The sequence below is a fragment of the Atractosteus spatula genome, chromosome 14, assembly GCF_055471065.1.
Source record: "Atractosteus spatula isolate fAtrSpa1 chromosome 14, fAtrSpa1.hap1, whole genome shotgun sequence".
In the NCBI taxonomy this organism is placed as follows: domain Eukaryota; kingdom Metazoa; phylum Chordata; class Actinopteri; order Semionotiformes; family Lepisosteidae; genus Atractosteus; species Atractosteus spatula.
Window position 1 is genome coordinate 38262226 of NC_142719.1, and position 22290 is coordinate 38284515.

At 35.8% G+C, this 22290-nt stretch overlaps 1 protein-coding gene across 1 annotated transcript; it reads right to left on the reverse strand.

Annotated features, from left to right (window-relative positions):
• Positions 1-6651: 6651 nt before the first annotated feature.
• On the reverse strand, positions 6652-16472 carry mtnr1al (melatonin receptor type 1A like). Its single transcript, XM_088932225.1, has 2 exons — positions 16286-16472; positions 6652-9340 (listed from the first exon to the last, which is right to left on the reverse strand). The coding sequence occupies exons 1-2, from the start codon at positions 16470-16472 to the stop codon at positions 8571-8573; spliced, it is 957 nt and encodes a 318-aa protein (XP_088788351.1). The 3' UTR covers positions 6652-8570.
• Positions 16473-22290: the final 5818 nt, after the last annotated feature.

A 22290-nucleotide genomic window follows, 5' to 3' on the forward strand; every position in this document is an offset into this window, starting at 1 on the left:
CTTACAACATCTATATCCATATCTATAATATGGATATGTTAAAAACATTGTTCATTGTAGAATGTGAAAATTAAATGAATTATTTAATATTTCATGCATCATTTCTACTTAGTGGATGAAAAATTTAAGACCCATCTTGAATTCTTTGTGTTTCTGTATTCCATTTTGTGATTAATTGTATCCTAACAGAATTAAATAATCTAACTTTGATCATCCTGACAAAGCTGGCACCCATAGCAATGATTTAACACAATAAGAAGCTGAATCTCCACTCCAACATACAGTATGTCTAAAGGAAGTCTTCATGGCCAGTCAGCATGCAGAGTCCACTTTTCCAAGTGCCTTTGAATAAATCAAGCAGAATGACAATCCTTTAATAATAATTAAAATGTTCTTATTCAATGTTAGCTTCATACTTGGTATCTTCTGTGCCTGAAATTTACCTTAGATTTATTTAAATGTCTAACTCTGAAAACCCATATCTTAATTAACATAACTAGAGGGAATAAGGCAATACTAAGTTACAGCCTGTGCTGTTACTGTATACACAGTGTTACTTCAGACTGGTAGATCTGGGAATTGTGATTTAGATCAGTAAAAAGAGTCTTCAAGTACTCTGTATATTTCAGATTAAATATGTGATGACAGTAGAGGTTGAGGATGCATCCTTGCTAATTCAGACCCATTTTAAGATGACTATATTCAGAGACAGCAACATACTGTGCTAATGCGTATGCGGGGTACAAGTGTTACCAAGAATGTGGATATTCCCTGGGCTTCTAACAGTCTTAAAAATAAAGAGCTCATGTTTTATTTCTTGATTGCTATTTTCCACTTCACATTACTATCTAAGAAAATCAATTTAAAGTCGCTTGAACATATCCAATGAACCTCTGGTTTAAATTGTAAAGCTAAATTTCAAACCAAGCTTTTGAAATAAATTATTAGAGCTTGCTACATTGTTTCCTCTAATTTTTAACGGCCTGTGTGCGCATAAATTTCAAGTTGTGCAATTTTTCCCTAGTGACAAAAACTTGTGTGCACCAAATTGAGTGTATGTAAAATTGTAAACCTGAAATTATTTTTTAATTTAGTAATTCTCATAGCTACTAAATTGCAGCTGCACTATTCCACCAAAATAAGTTTTATACACAGTAGAATTTTTAGTCCTAAATTTAAAGTACAGTATGAGGCATTTGTTGACAGATATATATGTGCATTCATCAACTGATAACGTATGAAAGTCTGCTGAAACTATTTCCTTACCATTTCATTTTGAACAATGCTGTTGACAATCTCCAAAAATTCAAACGCGTAATTTTTGCTTCGCCAACTTTCAGAAATTTTTAACATAGTTTGCCATATGTTCATTAATGAGCAAAGAGTTATTCATTTTAATGTCTGACAGAACACTGTCGATAATCTCCTCATGGTTTGAACGTTTTCGTTTATCTGGGCTTTCACGCAGCAGCCCTGTAGCTGGTAGTGAAGGATTTAGGTGTCTTGAGTTTTTGTACACCGTCGACATGTGATTTGCTTGTGAGATGACGCTTTAAAAAGTAAAGTTTCCAAACGTCGTCCCACCTCTTTCCACTAGAAACTTCTCCTGGAACTTGCGTATCACGACAATACAGACATATAACGCCAATTTTTGAATCAATTTGTCGCAACGGAACATATATCAAATTATAACTTTTCGCAGTAGCAATGTCTACCATTTCCTCAAGCCATTCCACCTTAAATGAACTTGGCAGTTCTTTTGCGCTTAACGCCCTTCAACTCTTTCGACACGGTGAATCAATTTTTTTAAATAAAATAAACTTATAAGTAAGTAATAAAAATGTGAAAACAATTAGTCTACGTTTCTACGATATCAGCGTTCAACGATGCACGCTGTGCAAACCGGAAAAGGAAAAGGCTGTTGGTTGTGAAGCACTTAGAGATCCGAAAGACCGGGTCAGCGATTCAACGAGTGTCAAGCGAGCATGAGCAGTGAGGTACGAGACTACGAGATCATAAATATTGATTATCGAGTAGCAATAATAATGCACACAGCCAAGTTGGGCCTCTCACTGCCAGAGTCTCCTGTGGTCAATTTAGCATTTTTCAATTGACGACCGTGTTTGTTTTATTATAATATTTTTTAATGATTTTTTTTTTGTGTGCAGTTCAATTTCCTATGTGCGCTGATTTCATAACCGCACAGATTAGAGGGAACATTGGCTACAAACTTGATTACCTGTTTTGTTATATTAAAATGGGCCCCTATCCTCTGAAGTGCCAATACATTGCTGAGTGTATTATGATTTGTAGCTGTATACTACAAGGTTAAAAATAGGTAAAAATTAAAAATTCAAAACAGAAAAGAGTTCCACATAAATGCATAGATCTGAAGTGTAATTTTAACAGGTACTATATGTGCTATTACATACAGATTAAGACTGGTAAAAACATGTTTGATGTATTAAATTAGGCATTTTATATATCAAATAGAGTAATCTTTATGTAACTATTTCCAAGTTATTATTTGGGTCATTATCTTAAAAACATAAGAAATGTTACAAATGTCAGCAGGCCATGTAACCTATTTGGTTGCTAGTAGCGAATTGATTACAGGAACTCATCCAGCTGTTTCTTGATGGAAGCCAGGTTATCTGCTTCAACACCATGTCTGGGTATTTTGTTCCAATCTTGCACAATCCATCCTTTCATCATCAGAATTATGGGTGCCTCCTGTTGTCTTTTCTAGACTGATTCACAATCAGCAATATTGTGTTTTTTTTTAACCTCCAGTGCATTATCCAATTTTAACATAACATTCCATGGTGTGAAATCTGAAATCACTTTATAATCAAATTAGAAAAAAATGTATGGTATCTTTCCAAGTGCTTTCACTTGATGGTGATAATGTGATAGTAAATCACATTTACTCTTCTGATTTCTGTAAATGTTTTTTTCAACCTTGTTATAAACATGTAAGCGATTGTTACTGCTGCTAAAGAAACAAAAACAGTTACAGTAACTATGTTTTAAAGAACTTCTCACAGGTAATGGTTTATAGAATTCTCTGAGCCCAAGGTGTTTTCCAACCAAAATCAGAATCCTTGATATTTCCTTCAAGCCATGAGGAAAGAGGTTTTATATCATACACAGAACGTGAACACACGACGTCCATGAATTCTATCAGTTCCATCAAAACTCAACAGTGATGCTTGTTTTAATGTCATGGACTATTGAAAAATGTTTTTCGTAGCCCTCCGGGACAGATAGCATCAATTTACACTTCCCATGTAAGAATCTGCACTCTAATTCACAGATCAGGGCGGCCTCACATTATTTCCTTCACTTCAGCTGGCATCCCATCAGTATCATCTGCATCTTGGGTGACACAAATAGAACTTGACAAGTGCAAGAAGCAAATGTACAGTGCTCATCCCAATTACAATGCTTTTATCTCTCTCAAGTCAACAGGGACATTGGCTCACCATTTTCTTCTCGAAATGCTTTTGAAAGACGTAGGGTCAGAGCAGGTTGGGTCAGTATTTATCTTGAACTAAATATGAGGCTCCATCTCACTTCTGCTGTACAATTATCTGTGTGATCTAAGGCAGGGTCTTAAAATTTACTGCTGACTGACCATGAAGTTTGAGGATTGGGGCCACCAGGTAACCCCGGCAAATCTAGATTATTTCCTTGTTGCTTATTGATATGGCTGTCTCCTGAAGCTTGCCTCATTTCCAAGGGCTTTAGTAACTGTTTCTGTGACCGAACAGTGCGGCACATCACAGGTTTGCTTTCTAATACGGTGAAGCGTATCTTGCTTTGCTTGGCTTATGATAAATGACAGTTGTGCCCCAGGCAGTTTAGATCTGCTGGTGATGTGTCTAAATCATCTACCCATTTTCAACAAGACTTAAATAGCAAGCTTTTGCATTGGTTTCTTGGAGCCCTCAATACTATATTTAGAAGGACTAGAAGTCAGTTTCAAACTTTACCAGTAAACATTCGCTGAGGTTTTTGCAAGGTGATAAATTTGATTAAATTAGTAAATACACATTTGCATTGTCCTTTTTATGTGTTTACTGTTTTTTGGTCTTGTATATATTACACTTTAACTAGGTTTTTAAACTGAAACACTGAACAGTGCAAGAATTTTAGAAATTATCCAACTACAAAGACTGTAAGAAAATGGATGGGTGGAACCAACCAACATTCTCAACAGGTCTAATGCAGTGTGACTTTACAAATTGTGCGAATTTGGAAATATCTGGAAATACTGGAAATACTGGAAATATCTTATACAGCATCTTTTACAGGGGTCTCCAACCCCTGTTTCTGGAGAGCTCCCGTCCAGCAGGTTTAGTCACCATTTTCTAAAGATATGGAACAATATCACTGTGGTCAAATAAACAGGTTAATAATTTAAATAATTTAGATATTTAATTAAGATAATTTAAAATAGTAATTTAGAAATTATTTAGGATTGAAATGCAGGTATTTTCAGCCATCAAGGACTTTAGTTCTCTGAATTGAACAGATGACCTGCTTTGTTTATCAGTAGTTCCAGAAATTAGCAGGTTTTAGAAAGAGACCAGACTAACTAGATTGGGCCTCTTCAGGGCCAGGGTCGGAGTCTCCTGTTTTACTCTCCTTAAAACAGATAATAATTTATTTACAATGTTTCAAAATCAACTTGATAAGAATAGTTTATTCTTGCTTAAGATATATCATACAGCATTTAGTTCTCTGATTTACCAATCATTATGAAATATGAAGTGTTATAGTTCATGTTTGTTTCCATCATCAGTTATCACATTTTTATTAATTGTCACATTATTGGAAGGAACGTGAAATGTAGGTCACATTACTAATAAATAATTTACTTAAAATAATTGATTTCAAGCCACCTGGAAAACCTGGCTTTAAACTGAGCATAAAAATAACTTTTCACTTGTAACTATAACAAATTCACAAAGTTTGTTCAGGAAAATTACAAGATCTTTATTTGTAGAGATATATTTTTCTTAACAGACATGGCAGTTAGTTACGCAGACCTTTTGCCATCAACATCGTTGATCAAGAAGGGGCCTATTGTGAAAGATAAAAGCCTATGTGTGTGCCTTCGCGCTATTGGAAACAGTACAAGCTGTATGTCTCCGATGTGTTGTGGAATTCTGTCTCTGGGCAATCACATTGTTCCAGTCCGTCTCATAACAGTCACGGTCGCATCTCACAAGAAAGTTCCTGTTAAGTGAGCAGCATGAGGACATGTGTTATTCTGCTGGAATGTTGTCACATCAGGTTGAACCCACAGGAGATCCCAGGACCTTATCAATGTAACGTTGTGCAGTCAGGTTGTCATCAGTCATCTGTTGCAGCTTGGCATTTCGGATGCAGTGGAAAAGTGATCACAAAGGTGGAGCATGATGATTGACTGTAGTCTATCAATGATGGGCTTGGGTGGCTGTAATAACATCTTTCCCGATTAGAAACCTCTGTCTGTCAACACCCCAGACCACAAATGGCGGTGTGCTGATTTAGTTCAGACTTTTCTTTCTTGATTTTTACTGGGCTTGACTTCGGACATGTAAAATAACCGTATCACTCGTGTCCAATGAACCCTCTCACTAATAAAGTAATTTAAATTACTCAAAGTAACTTTATCATTACCTATATCCATATGCTGTATTTTTGCACTATAAGCCATACACGCATTAATAGGGTGTGATGGTGATGCAGTGGCCTTGCAGTGCTGGGGTCCTGGGTTCAATTCTGGACCTGGGGTGCCTCCTGCTTGGAGTTCAGATGTTCTCCCAGTGTTTGTGTGGGTTTCCTTTGGGTGCTTCTTTGTCCTCCCATAATTGGTTAATTGGGCTCTGCGAAACTTGGCGCTGGTGTGTCTGTGTCTGCGATGGACTGGCGTCTTGTTCAGGCTGTATCTTGCCTTGCATAGGCTCTGGCCCTGCCGCAACTGTGTAGTTAAAGTGGTTAAAAATGGATGAATGGACAAGCAAAAATAAAGGGATGTTTCTTTTCATATTCAGAGTATGTTAGACCTTCAAGAAGCCTCCTTTAATCCAGCTGATTCCTCTTTTATTAAACCAGGCAACTACACATAAGAGGCTCAGGTGTCATTTACCTGTGTTTACTTGCAGAGAAATAATTTGGAATTTGTTTTGGTGAGTAGCTTAATAGGCTAATAATAATAATAAACCATTCAGTAGTTTATGGTAATTCCATGCAGTATGAAAATCATGTCTGGACAGATTTGGTTTTTGCATAATTACAGACCTAATAATTAGTATATATGTTGGAGTGTTTTAGTGTCTGCATGATTTTACATGCATGCACTATTAAAACCATGAACATACACTTCACAAACCATGCAAAAGAAAAAGGAAAGTAAGTGCAAAGTGTTTGATATTTTATATTGGCTATACACTGTATATTGGTTATACTGTATATACAGTAGCTATTATAGTTTGATTGAGTGCCTCTTTGTGGTTTTGGTAGTGGAAAGACAATAATAATTGTGCTGCTTATTTATTCAACTATATATAGACAGCTGCATGAATATATTACTAACCAGTGAGAAAGAATTTACATAAGTACAGTATTCCTTTTTGGTAAGAGGATATGTATAACCACAAATTTTACAGACAAAAATACAACTTTATTGTTATTCACAGTGGACATTCTTTATTATGACTTAATCCATGTGTGCTCCTTTATAAGACAAAAAACTCACATACAAAATATATTTGATGTTCAGTACCATATACTGTATAGTGTCTTCATACATAATGTATATTAGCGAGTGCAAGTGTTCTTGTGGGAAAAAGTACATTACTATGTCTGCATATTATATGAATAATTCCCCCATCATATCTGTAACAATATTTTATTTAGGTAAAGTGTGCTATACTGCAGGTTCGATAAAATAATATAAAGATATACATTACTTTAATTATTTTATTAATTTACTTTTATATAATATACTTTCGAATCTATAACAACAGAACAGTTCGTTAAACATGTAGCTCATATTAGAGAGATTTATAGCCCTTCTCACTTTTGATGTACTTCAACAAGGTGTGCAGTTTCTTTTTAGTCAAGTGCTCTAGAAGCAATATTGATGGAAGCAAGCCTCCCACAAAATAATCCTGTAAGGAATGTTCTTTTGATTGAACTGCTATGAAGCACAACTAATTAATTTAGTGAAGCAGCCTCCATTACTCATACGGTATACTTTGTATACTGACAGAGCCTGCACCCAGGAGAAAACAGCAGAACTCAGTTACGTCTTTTGAAGACTTTTAAGTCCATTATAGTTTTTCATTCTAGTTATTAAAGTTAGGTGTTTATAGTTCTCATTTATTTTATTAAATGTATTTACTCTCACGGTTATGATTTGAAGCATTCAGCTGTTTTTCATTTCAAAACATCACTGAATTTGATTTGCCTTAGAAACACATGTGTAGTACGGGGAGGTGGGTTCCTGCAATTTACTATGCTAAATCTAATGCATTAATTCTATAAAGAGCTTAGAGTATGTATGGCTTTACCCTTACAAATCTGAGGTGCTAAGCCGTAAATCGGAAATGAATTATATCCCTCTTATATCGTGTTTCTCTGTTCTGTCTCCCTGTATATGAAATGTTAACCCAGGAGTATGTAGAAACGTGGCTCAAGCATGTGTTGCAGAGTGGTAAGATAAAGATTTTGAAGGGATTTAGCTTTCAAAAGAAAAGTTAATCACATCAGAATCCCCATTATCTGCTCTTAAACTTCACTAACTTAGGAGGGGGGAGCATTCAAGGTTTTTTAACATCCTTTAGCTAGCAATGATGGCCATTATATGTGAAAATGAGCAATAATGTGCAGAAGTTTGAAGCTAATTTTAGAGCTGCGGTCCATTTGAGCTTTCTTTGGATTTATCAAATCTTTTCTGAAGTATAAAAAATATACTGTACAGGCGATGCCAAGAGAAAATTAGCATCATTTTCATATTAATGGAGTAGGATGAGAGTGGAAATAATAATAATATCTTATGTATGGTCTACAACCTAAAATATATTGTGTTGCCAAATGCAGAAGACATTCATACCACTCTGTGTGGTGTACTGTTGTGTGCTGTTTCTTTGGAAATTAGGTTATAAATAGTCACACAGGCAGTTTATTTTCACACACTGCAATTCAAGCTACTACAAAGTGGTTAATGATTGTAAAACAGCACCGATAAATCATGTTTATATGCAAAATTTAACATGAGACTGTAGCTTTAATAAATACTTCAAGACTTCACTTTTCAAACTCTCAGTGACCAGTTCCAAAAATAAAATCTTGTTCTTTTTCCATAATACATTGATATACTTTACACCAACAGCCAACACAAACAAGAGACAATTGGATATAACCGATGAAGACATCAATACCGCATTCTTATATACATTCATTGTATTTATTACATGATCCGGCTTGCTCTTTCTGAGCTCTGATTGCCTTACATCTGTGGTTTATATTTAGCACAATGCTTTCTTTGTCACAGTGTCCTGGTTAAGCTCTTTCTTTCAACAAGGCAGTCTAAAAATGGCTAGTACAATCCGTCTGTATTCCTTTCTAAAATTATGGTTTAGAACCCCATAAACCACAGCATTCAAGCAGCTGTTGAAGTAGGCCATGAAGTAGCTAGCAGTGAACAGCCATTCGGGAATGGCAAGGCCTAGACTGGGGTTCACAGCCACTGCAAGCCCAATGAAGTTCAATGGGGCCCAACACACAGCAAAAAGTACGAACACCACAAACATGGTGAGGAAGTTACGAAAGTCGTGCGGCTTGATTTTGGGCCTGTTGTCGGGCTTGACTCTTCTCCGGACTTGAATAACCAGGATCCATATCCGGAGGTAGCAGTAAGTCACGATGCTGATGGGGAGGATGAAATGGACAACCACCACCGTGATGGTGTAGAAGGAGCTGACCGACTGCGCAAAAGTGCAGGAATACACCCGAGGGTCATATTGCAGGGACTCCACAAACCAGTTTGGGACAATGGCAAGAATAGTAAGGACCCACACGAGGATGACGTAGCAGATGGTGTTCTTGTTGGAGAAGAGCTTGTCATACTTAAGGCTGTGGCAGATATAGCAGTAGCGATTGATTGCAATGCCGGTGATGTTGAAAATGGATCCAATCACGCTCAGTCCCATGAGGAAGCCGCTGATCTGGCAGTGAATGTAGCCCAGGCTCCAACCGTCATGGAAGATAGCCGTCAGAACCAGCGGGTAGGGGTAGATGGCCACTACGAGGTCTGCTACAGCCAGGCTGACAACAAAGGCATTTCCTGTAAAGAAAATAAAGAAACATTAGGGGATCCTGCACTCTTCGTTGCTCACAAAGAAACCCAAGACATGTCTGACATTGGTGCGTGGGCAGGAATCCAAACCACTTGAATTTTCTGAAGCATATGGTTAATCTCTTTGTGCTTTATTTTACCTTTCATCTACACATTTAATCAAGAGGGAAAAGGAAGATTAAAAGCACAGAGGATGCTAGACGGAGCTGCATTACTTAGTTGTGGAGAAAAGTCTGTAAACTCTTTGTAAAATAGTGATCTCTGGAATTACATATGTACTGTACACCCAGACATACATTTATATACACACATGAATATAATCAAAATATCAGACACAAATGTAGAAATTTCTGATTATCCCCAAAAACACAGTAGACTTCTCTCAATGGCTATACGGTATATCATGCTACAGTAAGGAAAGGCACTGCAATTAACAGGATGTTTCAGAAGGGCAATGAAGAGGAAGCAACCAGCTTCTTTCTATTCAGAATTCCACACATAGAAAAGCTTTATAACTGAGCATGACCTGTGTTTCCTAACAATTGTGCTTTGACCTGTCCCTCACTTGAGTGATTTCAATGTTAAAAGGTAGAATTGTATTTTTACAATAAAATGTAACCAGTCTTTTGCAACATCATGAACAAGTGCAAAAGGTCATGTATGTGTTTTTAAGAACTTCTAAAACTTCCATTAAGGATTCTCTGCAGTCTTGTAACAGAAAGGACAACACTGTCTTTTGAAAAGATTAATTTGAATTGGGTTGCAGCTGTATGGAAGCCATGAGGGAAAACATCAGTCTTGTCAGTAACACAACTACATTCAGATGCCTAAACTATTTATGTTTATGGGAGTTCCCTGTCTTGAACTAATATTCCATTTCCAAATTCTAAATCTATAAATGCTGTTTTTTTTTACCTGAAGGCATTTTATTCTGCTTGGAAGAGATATTCACAAGGTAAAAACTAAACAGTGAAGGGAACAGCATGGTCAACACCTACAGTATAGCTCCAACAGTCATAAACTGAAAGAGTTCAAACACTGATTGACAGAGTCATGACTGCACACTGAACTTCTGTATTTGTGTATTCTCTTAAAACATGTTTTGCTGCAAAGGCTCTACATATTCACAATGACATCAAATGCCAGATTGCATTTCCTAAAATACATCTGTACATGTTAAATGAGCATATGTGTTTGCATGCTGCATGAATATCAGAGCTACTTACTTGTTGGAGGCACATTTACTCAGACATCACTTAAAAAGCTGATTTGTGTCTGAAATGAGCTACATTTAGCATGTCAGGATTGCTATTATGAATGACAGCCAGACAAATCCAGCTTGCTTTTTCTAAGAGTCAGTGCAAATTTGCAGCAATCATTGATTCATTCATTATTAAGGATTTATCCAGAGCCTGATTTGAAGGAAATGTAATCATTTAATCATTCTCACTCATCTCCCTGCAACACCTAAGGGTTCACTAGAGGGAATCTACTAATGTTGCCTTTTAATTTTATTATGGACAAGTGTGGCAATTGTCATTATATCAGAAAGATTTTAATCAATTTACATGTATAGAATATTTATATAAAATCATAGAAACACTCTGAGGTATTCTAGGCTTCAAGGGGACATCCTTTAAAATACAATAAAATAACTATTAATTCTTCTTGTTTTACAAACGTATGGGACAAGTTATAGTCAGGTTTTACAGTGCTGAAACTTTACCAAAAGTGTTGTGGATATTAAGAACAGGTTGTGGAAGTATGAACTCCAGGCTCTTTTAAGAAACAGCTGGATGGAATTTAAATTTAGTTAGCTACTAAATTAGCTCGAATGGCCTCCCTCTTGTTTGCAATTTTTTTAATGATCCTACACGTTCGGTAATCTTTACATCCATCTTCTGGCAGTGTGAGTGTGATGTGAGTGTGATGGCAGGCCAAAAGTCTTTATTTTATGGGTAAACCTGTACAACTAGATAAATTGTCTATTTGCCAGATACATGAGCTGAAGGGAACGGCATCACAAATGTGTTGCTTCTTTAAAAGCACATTAGGTTTTTTTAAGATCTCTCACCTGATTCAAATATATATATCTTAACAATACATTATCATTCAGCACTAAGTATATCAGTCACAGGGCATTCCCTCAATCTCTCATTTATTATACTTTTATTAAATGAGACATTTTTTTGGAGATACAATTATATTAGTAACCTAGGATATAAACTGAATAATAATAAACAATGTTATTCATTTTTTTCAAACATTTGAAAAGTATTGCACAGTATGTGTGAACTGTAGAAATTAGAACAAGGATTACCATAGTTCAAGTCAAAGTAGACAGTAAAAATAGATTTTTTTTCCCCTTCTCCAATGCATTTTCCCTGCTTCAGAATATGTTCTTGTCTCTATGGTTTCACAACACATTGTACAACCTGTAATTTTACACTTATATATTTAGATTTCATTACAATAACTCGTACACTGCTTGATAAAAGGAAGTTTTAGAGAAGGTGGGGCAAAAAAAAATGTGAAGCCATTTCTTGCTACTAGTGCTTAAGCGTTTCAGAAGATGACATGAGTATTGTTGACAGAATGTCATTCAGAATGAACTAATTACCACTGACAAGGCAGTAGAGGTCTTATGTTTGCAGTTCAAAACATTTCAAACACATAGCTGAATGACACTACTGACAAAATTTAAGTAACCTAATAGCCACACTAAATACAAATTCCTTTTCAGCTTAGGTCCTAAACATTTACCAATTCAAATCAGCACATGTACAGTTCATTTTCACAAAAACTGGCACAGTACAGCTCGATTTACCCATAAGGTTGATGGCTTTTCAATTTTACGGTATGGTGCTTCATGCGATTTTAAATTAAGCTTTGTAATTTCTCATGACGCTATTCATCTTGTTTACCCTTTATCAGCCAAACCAGTGAAGACTAATCCTAAGAGAAATTTATCTTCTTTGAATGTCCTTTGAAGTCCGTCTTTGTTCACATCTTTCCAAATTAAGAGAGAAAAAAAGATTTATTAATTTGAAAAGCTCTTGAAAGAGCTCCTTTACTACAGTTTGGAGCTCTTCAAAGGTCAAGGATATTATTCTTTAAAAGAACCACATTTCAGTTATCTTTCTAGGAACTAATACTGTACCTTTAAAGGGCTACATCACATAAAAGGAGGGTGATTTGTATTATTTTGAGGGGGAAAGGTAAAAGCTCAACAACAACTATCTCAGTCTTTCTAAATCTGTTGTGTAACTGTGTGAAATGTCTTATAATTTTCTCCTAACATTTTTATTTAATAGTTACATTTACTGTAAAAGTGATGTAAAATATATATTTCCCTGTTTGCAGTCAAGTCTAACCCAAACTCTTCTAGCAACTGTCCCTATTATCATCCTATTGTATATCAACAGACCAGTGAAATATAATCTTGTAACCAAAAAATAATTTTGATTTTTATTTATTTTTAACTTTTCTTTTGGAGATTACCATGACACATTATGTTAGGTGAAGGATGTATTCATTTAGTTGTTTTATTATTATTCACTACAGTCGTTTTGTTTGCTGGGTTTGTTACTGGCACGTAACAATATTTTGTATAACAAAAAGACAGCAGAAAGGGAACAAGAAAATCTCTCTCCTGCATGGAAGACTATTCAATAGAAGAATATACATGGCAGCAATGAAATGCTGACACAAATAGGCAACTATCTCTTTTGCTGTTATTTTGTTTGCTATTATTTAAAGTCAACATGTCAGTTGCTTTTCATGGAACTCTAAACCTGCAAAGAGATGTTGGTATTTCCAGTTTTACAACACAAAAGAGTTACATTACTCATGTCCTCCAGTGAGGGGTTCCTTCTGGTTTTAGGGGTGCCTTTAAATAGCACCTGATTGGCTGCTTATCCACTTACTTAATTCATTTAAGTCATTAAAATCTGAGATAGAATGAAAAGCAGAATGCAGCATGTGAGCACTAGAGTTGCCTACCACTGCTACAGCTAAACTTCAAAGGTTTTTAGCTGGGAATTAAACAAAGTCTGATCTTCTTCTATTTCTTGAAAGTGCAGATCAACTACTTTAAAGTACAATTCAAGAAAGAGCTAGTTTGAGCATAGCCTGATGTAAACATATTACATTCAAATATAACATCTAATCTAAATGTTTAAATTTGAATATTCAAGTCAGGCAGACTACACTAAAAAAGAACTAAAGTATGCTTTGAATGAAATTTAAATGCACATGGTTAGGTGCTTTTTCAGGGTAATAACAGATAAGTTCGTAGTGTTGTGTAACTTCTCACAACAACAAAATAAAAAAGCACTGATATTCAGTTCAATTTAAACTATTTTATCTTTCCTTTACTAATCAGATGACTGCTAATTTTCTTCTTCTAGAAAATATACTGAGCATCAATCAAAACCTATCATGTATAACTGCAATAAATTCACAGTTGTTTTCAGGAAAATTCCAAAATTGGTAATGGGTGCCCTGACATTCTGTGGAATGGACATGACATAGTAATTAACAAGTCATTAGAAAGATTAATCTATTGGGGGTCCAATACAGTCACAGGCTAGTAGCATAGAAGCACTGCTAGAAGCAATACAAGCTGTTCATCTATAAGTTGACCTTTAAATGCAGATATTGTCTTGTGAAATTCTGTCCCATTTCTCTCATAATACCTAGGCAACCATGTGAGTGTTCTCTGATCTCTCTGCCCTAGATGGCACAGAGATCTCTGATCTTCCCACAGATGATCAACAGGGCCAAAATCTGGAATGTACAATAGGACATCTACAGCTGAACTGTCACAATCTCCTTTTACAAGAAAACCAGATCAGTGTACAGTAGCCCCCATGCTGTCAATGTGCTATAAATCACTTTAAGTGGAGTGCTGTTAAATCCAAACATCTTGTCCAATCAATCACACTGGAATATCACCATCAATTTATCTGTTGTTCACAACCATTGGCATATTGGTCTGCACCACACTCATTGACATCCATTTGGGTGGTCTACACAGAAACTTTATTCATCGCTAAAGATCACTGCTGGTGATCTCTCTGTTGAAGATCCTCTGTTGAAGGTGTAGCTCCAACAGCAATTGCTACCTTGTTCAGGAGCGTACTGTACAGTATATTGATTCCTTTCTGTTTTTCTGTCTTTCTTGATTTTCAAGTGTAATCACCTCAGCACCAATGAGGTGATTAGTCTTTGCGCAATGGTCAATGTCACTTGAGTGTACTGTATTACGGTCTTTCATGAGTGATCAATTAATCAAAATGACACCAAAAACATTTAATCGCTATCCAAACACTACATGATTTCGTTTTTCTAAAAAGAGACAAGCATTATTAGAGTGATGTGTTTTTTGCTGCTCAGCACACATATATTAAGAGAATAAATCAGGGACAGAATGATTAAGATTTGTATGGTAAAGCATCTCACAGCAATTTAATATTTCAATCAGGAACTGTGAGGTTTCAAACAGCAGATTAACGGAGTTTGTAAAAAGGTATGTTGTAGTTCCTTTCCTTCTTTATCTCTATATAAACCAAGGTGTTGGAAAAGTGTGGTATTTGTCACCTTTGCTTTCTCATAAATGCCAGGCAGTCCAGTGGGTCTAATCTGTTTCAATCTTCAGCTTTGCTGGCAGCTCACTTCATGGCAACCTGAACAAGTGACTGAACTTCCTCGAGCTCTGTCCTTCTAAGGCAGCATAAAGCCAAACTCCTGCTGCACGTTGTCAAATCGAAATCTCTCAATCAAAGAGTGGACAAACAGTTGTGACAGCTACTGTATACTGTCTTTAACCAACAGTACTTTTCATAGTAGTTTGACGTATCATGGCAGAATGGTGTAGAAGCTGAGAGCCCATTTTCTGGTGACATCAAATAGGAATATTGAACTTTTTCTGGATTAATTTAGAATGGCATTGAAGCTCTAGCATACAATACCCATTCATTCCTGGTTCATTTGGTGTGACCTTTTAAATTATAGATACTTCAATTATATTTACATTTTGGATAATTAAGACAAAAACATTGAAAAGGCTATTATTATATGTTGTGTAACTATGTGTAATATAGTAGACTATTTTATAATTTTATTCAGTAATCTTTGCATTATACCACCTTTTTAGATTAATATATAATATTATATAATTGGCCTTGAAATGAATCAAGCAATTAATCTGCGTTGCACTGTTCTCGGTTATTTTCTTTACTCAGAAAAAAATATATATGAATAGCATTCTAAACATGGGAGATTACAACCAAAGGGTTAGTATCGTGCCATTAACTATTTACTTCTAAGATGTCACGTCAAACTGAAGAAATGTATCAAGAAATCAATAGATTCTAAGTAAAAATGTTACATTCCTTAAACGAGCAAAAACTATTCGCAAACACGAGAATCCCTTAATTCCAATCATCACAGAAAGATATTTTTCTTTTGAAAAGTGTCTTTCTGTTCTAGGCATCAGTTTTAAGCAAAGGCAGTCACAGTGACAGTTCTCTTGCTTTAAGGCACCACGCAGTCTAATTTGACAGCATGGCAGTAAAAACGAAAAAGAAATGAATATCATCGCACAAACAACTGCATGGTCTCAAAATGTCATTCCGATAGTCTTCATTTAGTATCGCTAGAAGATGCTCTCAGAAATTGACAGTCACAATAAACTACTTGATGGGTTTAATATTGCTTTCAAAAATCTACCCTTCTGTCTTCCAAAATAAGTAAAAAAATAAACATAAACATATTAACTGTATTTTTTAAATATGGAAGAATTGAAATTGCTTACAGGCACATCTACATACACTGTTGACTTAATGGTCTGCGTGTCTCCGGCAGTCGATACAGTAAATGTAAAGGTGGAAAAATTTCAGAGCTCAACAAATGAAAATAATTTATTTTTACCTGCTTTCCTGAGTTTCTTGTTTCTGAAGACAGAGATGATCACCAACAGGTTGCCTAAAATATCGACCACGATAGTGGTGATAAGGACGGTGGCAAGCAAAGTGACTACCCAAGGAAACCGGAGCTCGTCCGCCTCCTCACCTCCCCATGAAAGGTTTTTCATTAGAGGCTGACTTCCCCCATCCATCCTCTCCTCATCCTTGTAGGCAGCGGGCAGTTAATTCTGGCGACATTCAGTGTCCCGTACGCTGGTTCCGTCTATGAGCGTATTTTCAACACTTTGTGTTGCACAGGATGATGATTTCGATGATCGTAATAACCATACTGTCACGTTACCATTTACCCCCTAGCAAATTGGGAAAAAAAAACCGTTAAAAAAATCCTAAAACATACAGTTAAAAGCATTCTCTGGTTTTGTCAACAGGTGTCCTGATTTAACTAGCCAATGGACCCAGTTTTCCTAGTTTACGTCTGAGTTTAAAGCATTACAGTTGCTTGCTCTATTACATATTAAAAGAAGTTTTGGCTTAGATTCAAAATCTTTAACTCCTTGTTGATTTAACAACATAAGTGATTTCCTGTGCTGTTGCCTCCACAGTTACATTCATTGGATATATCTGTCGTATAAATGAATGAGTACAGTTTCATTGAAGCAACACAACTTCATCAGTTTGTACATGCTATTCGACAAGTAAAAACGACCGGAGAATTTAATATATAAAACTGTTCGGATACGTTTTGTTCTGCAGAGTTAAAACTCTTCAAATGCGCCATATAAACTTTCTTCTTTTGCTGCTTTTTTTTCTTCCCCCTTTTTTAGAAATGCCTGGCAGCGTGTGTCATTGTATTGTACTTTTCCTTCTGCAAGAGCCGAAATAAAAACGGTTTGCTTTCTAGCGTGCTGTAACCATTGAATACTCCGAAGCTTATTCATTTTTTTTTCATTCATCGCTTATCTCCAGTCCGTCCATTCATTGTTTTAATCAGTTTGCTTAACGATCCGCCTCTCTCTGGACAGCATCCAAGTATTATACTTAGTTTGCCTAGCTGCTTAAGGGTCACAACAACAACCCAATTTGCTTTGCATCATTCATCACTTCTTTGTAATCAGAACTTATGATGTTAACACACTAAAACGCAGTGTAGTTTTCCTTCAAAAAGCGGTTTTCTTTTTTCCCTTTTTGTCAGATCGATTGCAGTTATTCTTTCCCTTCTGTAGTCCCAATATCCGTGCCACCCATTCTCTCATCGGTGATTCTTTCCTCCCTCATATGCTAACGTCTGACTATTGTACTTTCAAGCTAACCCATTCGCGTATGTGCCTTCCTGCCCACCTTTATCATCAGCGGTCCTTGTGCTCGTGTGCTGCTGTGCGCTGCGTTCATTTGAGCGGTCCCTATATATACAGTATGGGCTCTGGCCGTAAACCTATTGACCATTACTTTAACCCTTTCACCCCCAAGCTTTTTAAATTAAATACGCTACATTTCAAAAAAGGAATTCGTTTTAATTTTGGTATTATTATTATTAGTAGTAGTATTGCAGGTGTTATTATACGGATTGACTTGTCGTCCCAAGAGTGCATCGACAGAAGTCTGAAAACGACATTGATCAAGAAGCATAAAGACATGAAATTATTCAAATGCATTCTGCAATTACTTTCTAACTTTAAGTTATGTTTTACGCTAGGACTCACTCTAGACAATCCTATAACATTTTGTGAAAACCTAACCTAAACCTAAACGTTTAACCTAACGTTTGACCTAAACGTTTAGACATCTTTCATATACTATATTATATATATAGACATTGTACATTATTCATTTATATATTGAAAAACATGCTTTGAGAGACAGAGAGATTCAGCATCTCTTCTATCTGGTGTACTGAACTGTTCATTGTTTCCACAAACAAATCATGAATTCACATCCCGGAGCTGACACATGCAACCCCTAGCATCTATGTTTGACTGGTTTACTGCCTTTTGAATGCCTTTCTGTTTGATTTAAGGAGAACAAGCCTTGTAAATTATTCTAGAACCGATTCTGTGAAGAAGGCAGACCCTCTTTTCAGTTCTTGGATATGTATCTTCTCAATCAAATAATCAGACGTTCACTGTTGATCTTTTACGTCTGCTGTTATTGATTATATTTTTATTTGGGTCTTGGAGGTTTTTTTTTTACATCATCAGTAATGGCCTGGCTCATTCCTCTCCACCAGGGTTTGCTATCAGCCTTCAACATGGTAATGACTGTATATCAAACTTTTTCTTCTCTTCTTAAATACTGTCTTGTATCTTGACAAACCTAAACACTGACAGCCCTCGAAAAACATTGAATAACACAAAATCCCCATGTTAGTTTTTACAGCATGCAGAAAAAGACTATATTCTGCAGATACTGCCTGTATAATCCTTTACAGTATGGAAGTCATGAAGTCTCTTCCTGGTGTGTGGATTACAGGATACACTAAAGGTTTTTTATTCAGGTTTTCAAGTGATTTGATAAAATCATAATAAGGGAACTACAAATTACAATCGTATACTGTTGAGGGGCTTTTCCCATATAAGCATTATTTTGATAGTCAAATCAAATGAGCATTCAATGAGCAGCATAAGTAAAACTCCAAACCAATTATTCTTCAAAGTCCTCAGGAGGAAACAGTCCAAAAAACATGTTTAAACTTATTTGGCTTTATTGGATAGGACACCGTAGGGCTGTACCTTTGCTTGACTCTCTCTGTTGGCTTGCAACCTCTGTTCATAAACATCCCCAGCCTGACATACTGCTGTCACCCCTCCTCTGCTTGTTCTCATCCCCAGTCTCTTGTCTTTCCTTGTATCCTTTCGTCCATGCTCTTCCTTTCTCCTGTGGTGGCTGACTAGCCATACCTTCCCCTCAATCCATGTCTCCGTCCTTAATTTCCTGCATATAAGGTGGTGTCAGAACCACTTTCTGGTGCCTTCTTAAAACATGTGTGCCTGTAAGTCACAGTCCTTCTTCACAAGACTGTTTGACTATACAGTATCATGTTCTTAATTTACTGCTTCATTTCCTTGTAATACCTTCCTGTAACCTCCTTTTAAAGCGCAATTGAAATAATTAAACTTTAATTATTGCACTGTATTGATGCTAATTAGACAATCACAGCGTTTGTAGAGCTGTCCTCGTACGTTGCTTTTAATAAAGGTGTCTGTCAAGTAAACGAAGAAAATCCCCATCATAATATTATTTCTTTCTAATGCCAAAGGATAGGTGCTTGAGATAATCTTGCATTACATCTAGGCTATTAGTTTAAGTAGATTTCCATAATTATCAGAGTAATTTTAGTTCAAGCAGAAATAAATTGGTCACTTTTATATTCACCACCTTAAGTGTTTTTTTACAGCTCTTGTGGCTTTTTGGTTACAAAAGGACCCGCTTAGATGATCAAGATTCAAAGCCTCTGTACACTCCCCAGTGAAATGGTACAAGACAGGTCAGCATCCTTTGAAATAAAATTTATTTTTCATTTGAATTCAATGAAACATCACTACACACAAACAAAGGTAAATGCTTTGTAGATTAATAAAGTCTGTCTTAAAATGACGTTTGACAGATGGAATACCTGCAGAAAAAGTCTCCAGAATTGAAATGGATTTAAGACTCTTAAATGGATTTTAAGACTAAGTCTTGTGTTTTCTTGGTGGTGTTATCATCCACACAGATGGTTGTCAAAATATGCCTCGATCTTTATTGAGAGAAACGTTTATTTCAGTCTGTCTGCTTATTTAATCATTCTATTAATTGTCTGATGCAACAACATCTCATCAATAACTTGTCATTGGTTTTGACAAACTTTATATTTCAGAAGAAATAACTGTGTTTTCTTAATTGAAATGAAAGTATAATCAAATAAATATATGTAATGACAATAGTATTGATGGACAGTAAGTGTCTTTAGTCATAATGGATGCAAAGGACATTACATTATTAACAGTAAGAAGTGGTCAATTTTGGAAAAGCTGTGAAATTGCAGTACTTTGTGTTGTATAATTTATCCCCTAAAACCCTTTCTTTCTTCAGTGACACGAGAACCTATGTATATTAGTGCTTTGATTGTTTGAAATTAATTAAGACGCTAAGAAGCAGCTTTCTGTCTTTAATGATGCTTTTTCAAACTGTGTCTAGTACCTTTCATAATATGTTCCCCACTGAGTGGAAAACAAATGGTATTAATGATGCAGAACCAGTTAAAGGCTCTGATTTTCTACTCCATAACTGCTGTCGTCTTCAAATAAACCCTTTTGTGATTTTTATTTTCTGAGATGCTGGCATGGTATTGCTTTCTTGTGGAATTTTCCTCTAGCAGAACTGCTCATAAAGTAACACTTAATATTTGTCTTTTACTGGAATGTAGTATAGATCAGCTGTTTTACAGCCTAAACATGTAGCCTAGGTGTTGACAGGTCTATCAAACAGATATGAGCAGGTTGGCATCAATGAGATTCTCATACTTGTGTCAACTGCAAGCTCACATACAGGACAGCTGGCTCAGACTACATAATACACAGTTTGTTTTTATGCAAGCAGAGAAAGCAAAATATATTTTCATGTATTTGAAATCACTGAATAATGACTGGAAATGCTGCTGTAATTCTCACCAAGATGATTGTGATGTTTGTGGAGTGATATCAGTGATAGGGCAATATGGGGTGGTTTTGTGAGAAAATATGACTTATTAAGTGTATTAAGATTTTGTAATTTGTCACCTCAAGGGCTAACAGAAGCATATTGTAAAGCTGAAATGTATGTTTACTATCTGAAAATCTAAGTCTATTTATTTTCCATCATGCTGTGTTATAATAACACAGGAGTCACCTGCTGCCTATTGAACTCTCATTGGTCCCATTGGATGCTGTCACTTATTAATAATTTCTTTGAAATCAGAAGTTCACAAAATCAATAATGACCCAGTCATCCACAACAAAATCATATGTTACCAGGGAATAATTCAGCCTTTGATAGTTTGGTAAATGACAAGCTATTATTTTGATGGATCTACTGTTTACATGTGGGAGAATAGAATGCCCTCAACACAGAATTGGTGGCCATCATATTGTTTTAGAACAATAGGGATTGCTTTATTAAAATTTAAAATTACTTAAGAAAGGATACCGAGGATGTGAGGAGTAGTTGCATCCCAAAGCAGTGTCTGTCCATTTAGTTTGTGAATTATATATTTATATTCTGAGATATTGTAGACGATTGTATTTTTTTCAATTCTGGTCTTGACACTGGACAGTAAAAGGCTCAAGATAGAGTTGTTAAAAGTTACCATGGCAATATGGCTTGTTAGCAGGAGAGAAACAGTTTCATACCATTCACAAGTGATTTTCACTTGTTTTTCTCAGCAAAATCTCTTAATTTTCATTAAAAAAATGAAATCTGACTCTTTCAAATTACAATGACTGCACCTTCAGCTTGACCTAAAGTATTAGAGAGACACCCAACCTAGTAAGTAACCAAGTAACATTTTTCTTTGGGATGATAGGAAAACTTTTTTGCCTTGATATGTGTGTGTTTCATTCTAGACTACCTGATTGCTCATATTAGACTACAGTAGCTGAACATTCAATTACAATAAACATTTTTTTAGTTTGGACCTTGAAATTGAAACTGCAATTAAATGTTGAAATTAGGAAGGGCAGCTTCTGCTTTAATACTGAGTTCACTCAAGCAGAAAATGCAGAAAGACAGTAAATTCCAAAACTAAATACTATGAGATGCATTTTAATTTATGTGGGTATTTCAAATCATATGTCCTATCAGGCTGTCAGACCAGATGCATAAAAAGCCATTTGGCGGTAATCTCTGTAGAGAAAGATTCATTTTGGTGACGTCAAAGCAGGCATTAAGGCTAGCACCAAAATAATAGGGGCCTGGCACGAAAGAAATTCTCTTATTCAGTATATATGCATATCATTAAAATACCAGGGAACGTTCTTATTGTTTATAGTTCCCAAC

What these genes read in the sequence shown, in the direction of transcription:
- mtnr1al (XM_088932225.1), bottom strand. Translation starts at nt 16,472, where the DNA reads ATGGATGGGGGAAGTCAGCCTCTAATGAAAAACCTTTCATGGGGAGGT. An exon ending in CAAGAAACTCAGGAAAGCAG is followed by an intron (nt 9,341 to 16,285) that starts GTAAAAATAAAT and finishes TTTTCTTTACAG; the next exon opens with GAAATGCCTTTGTTGTCAGC.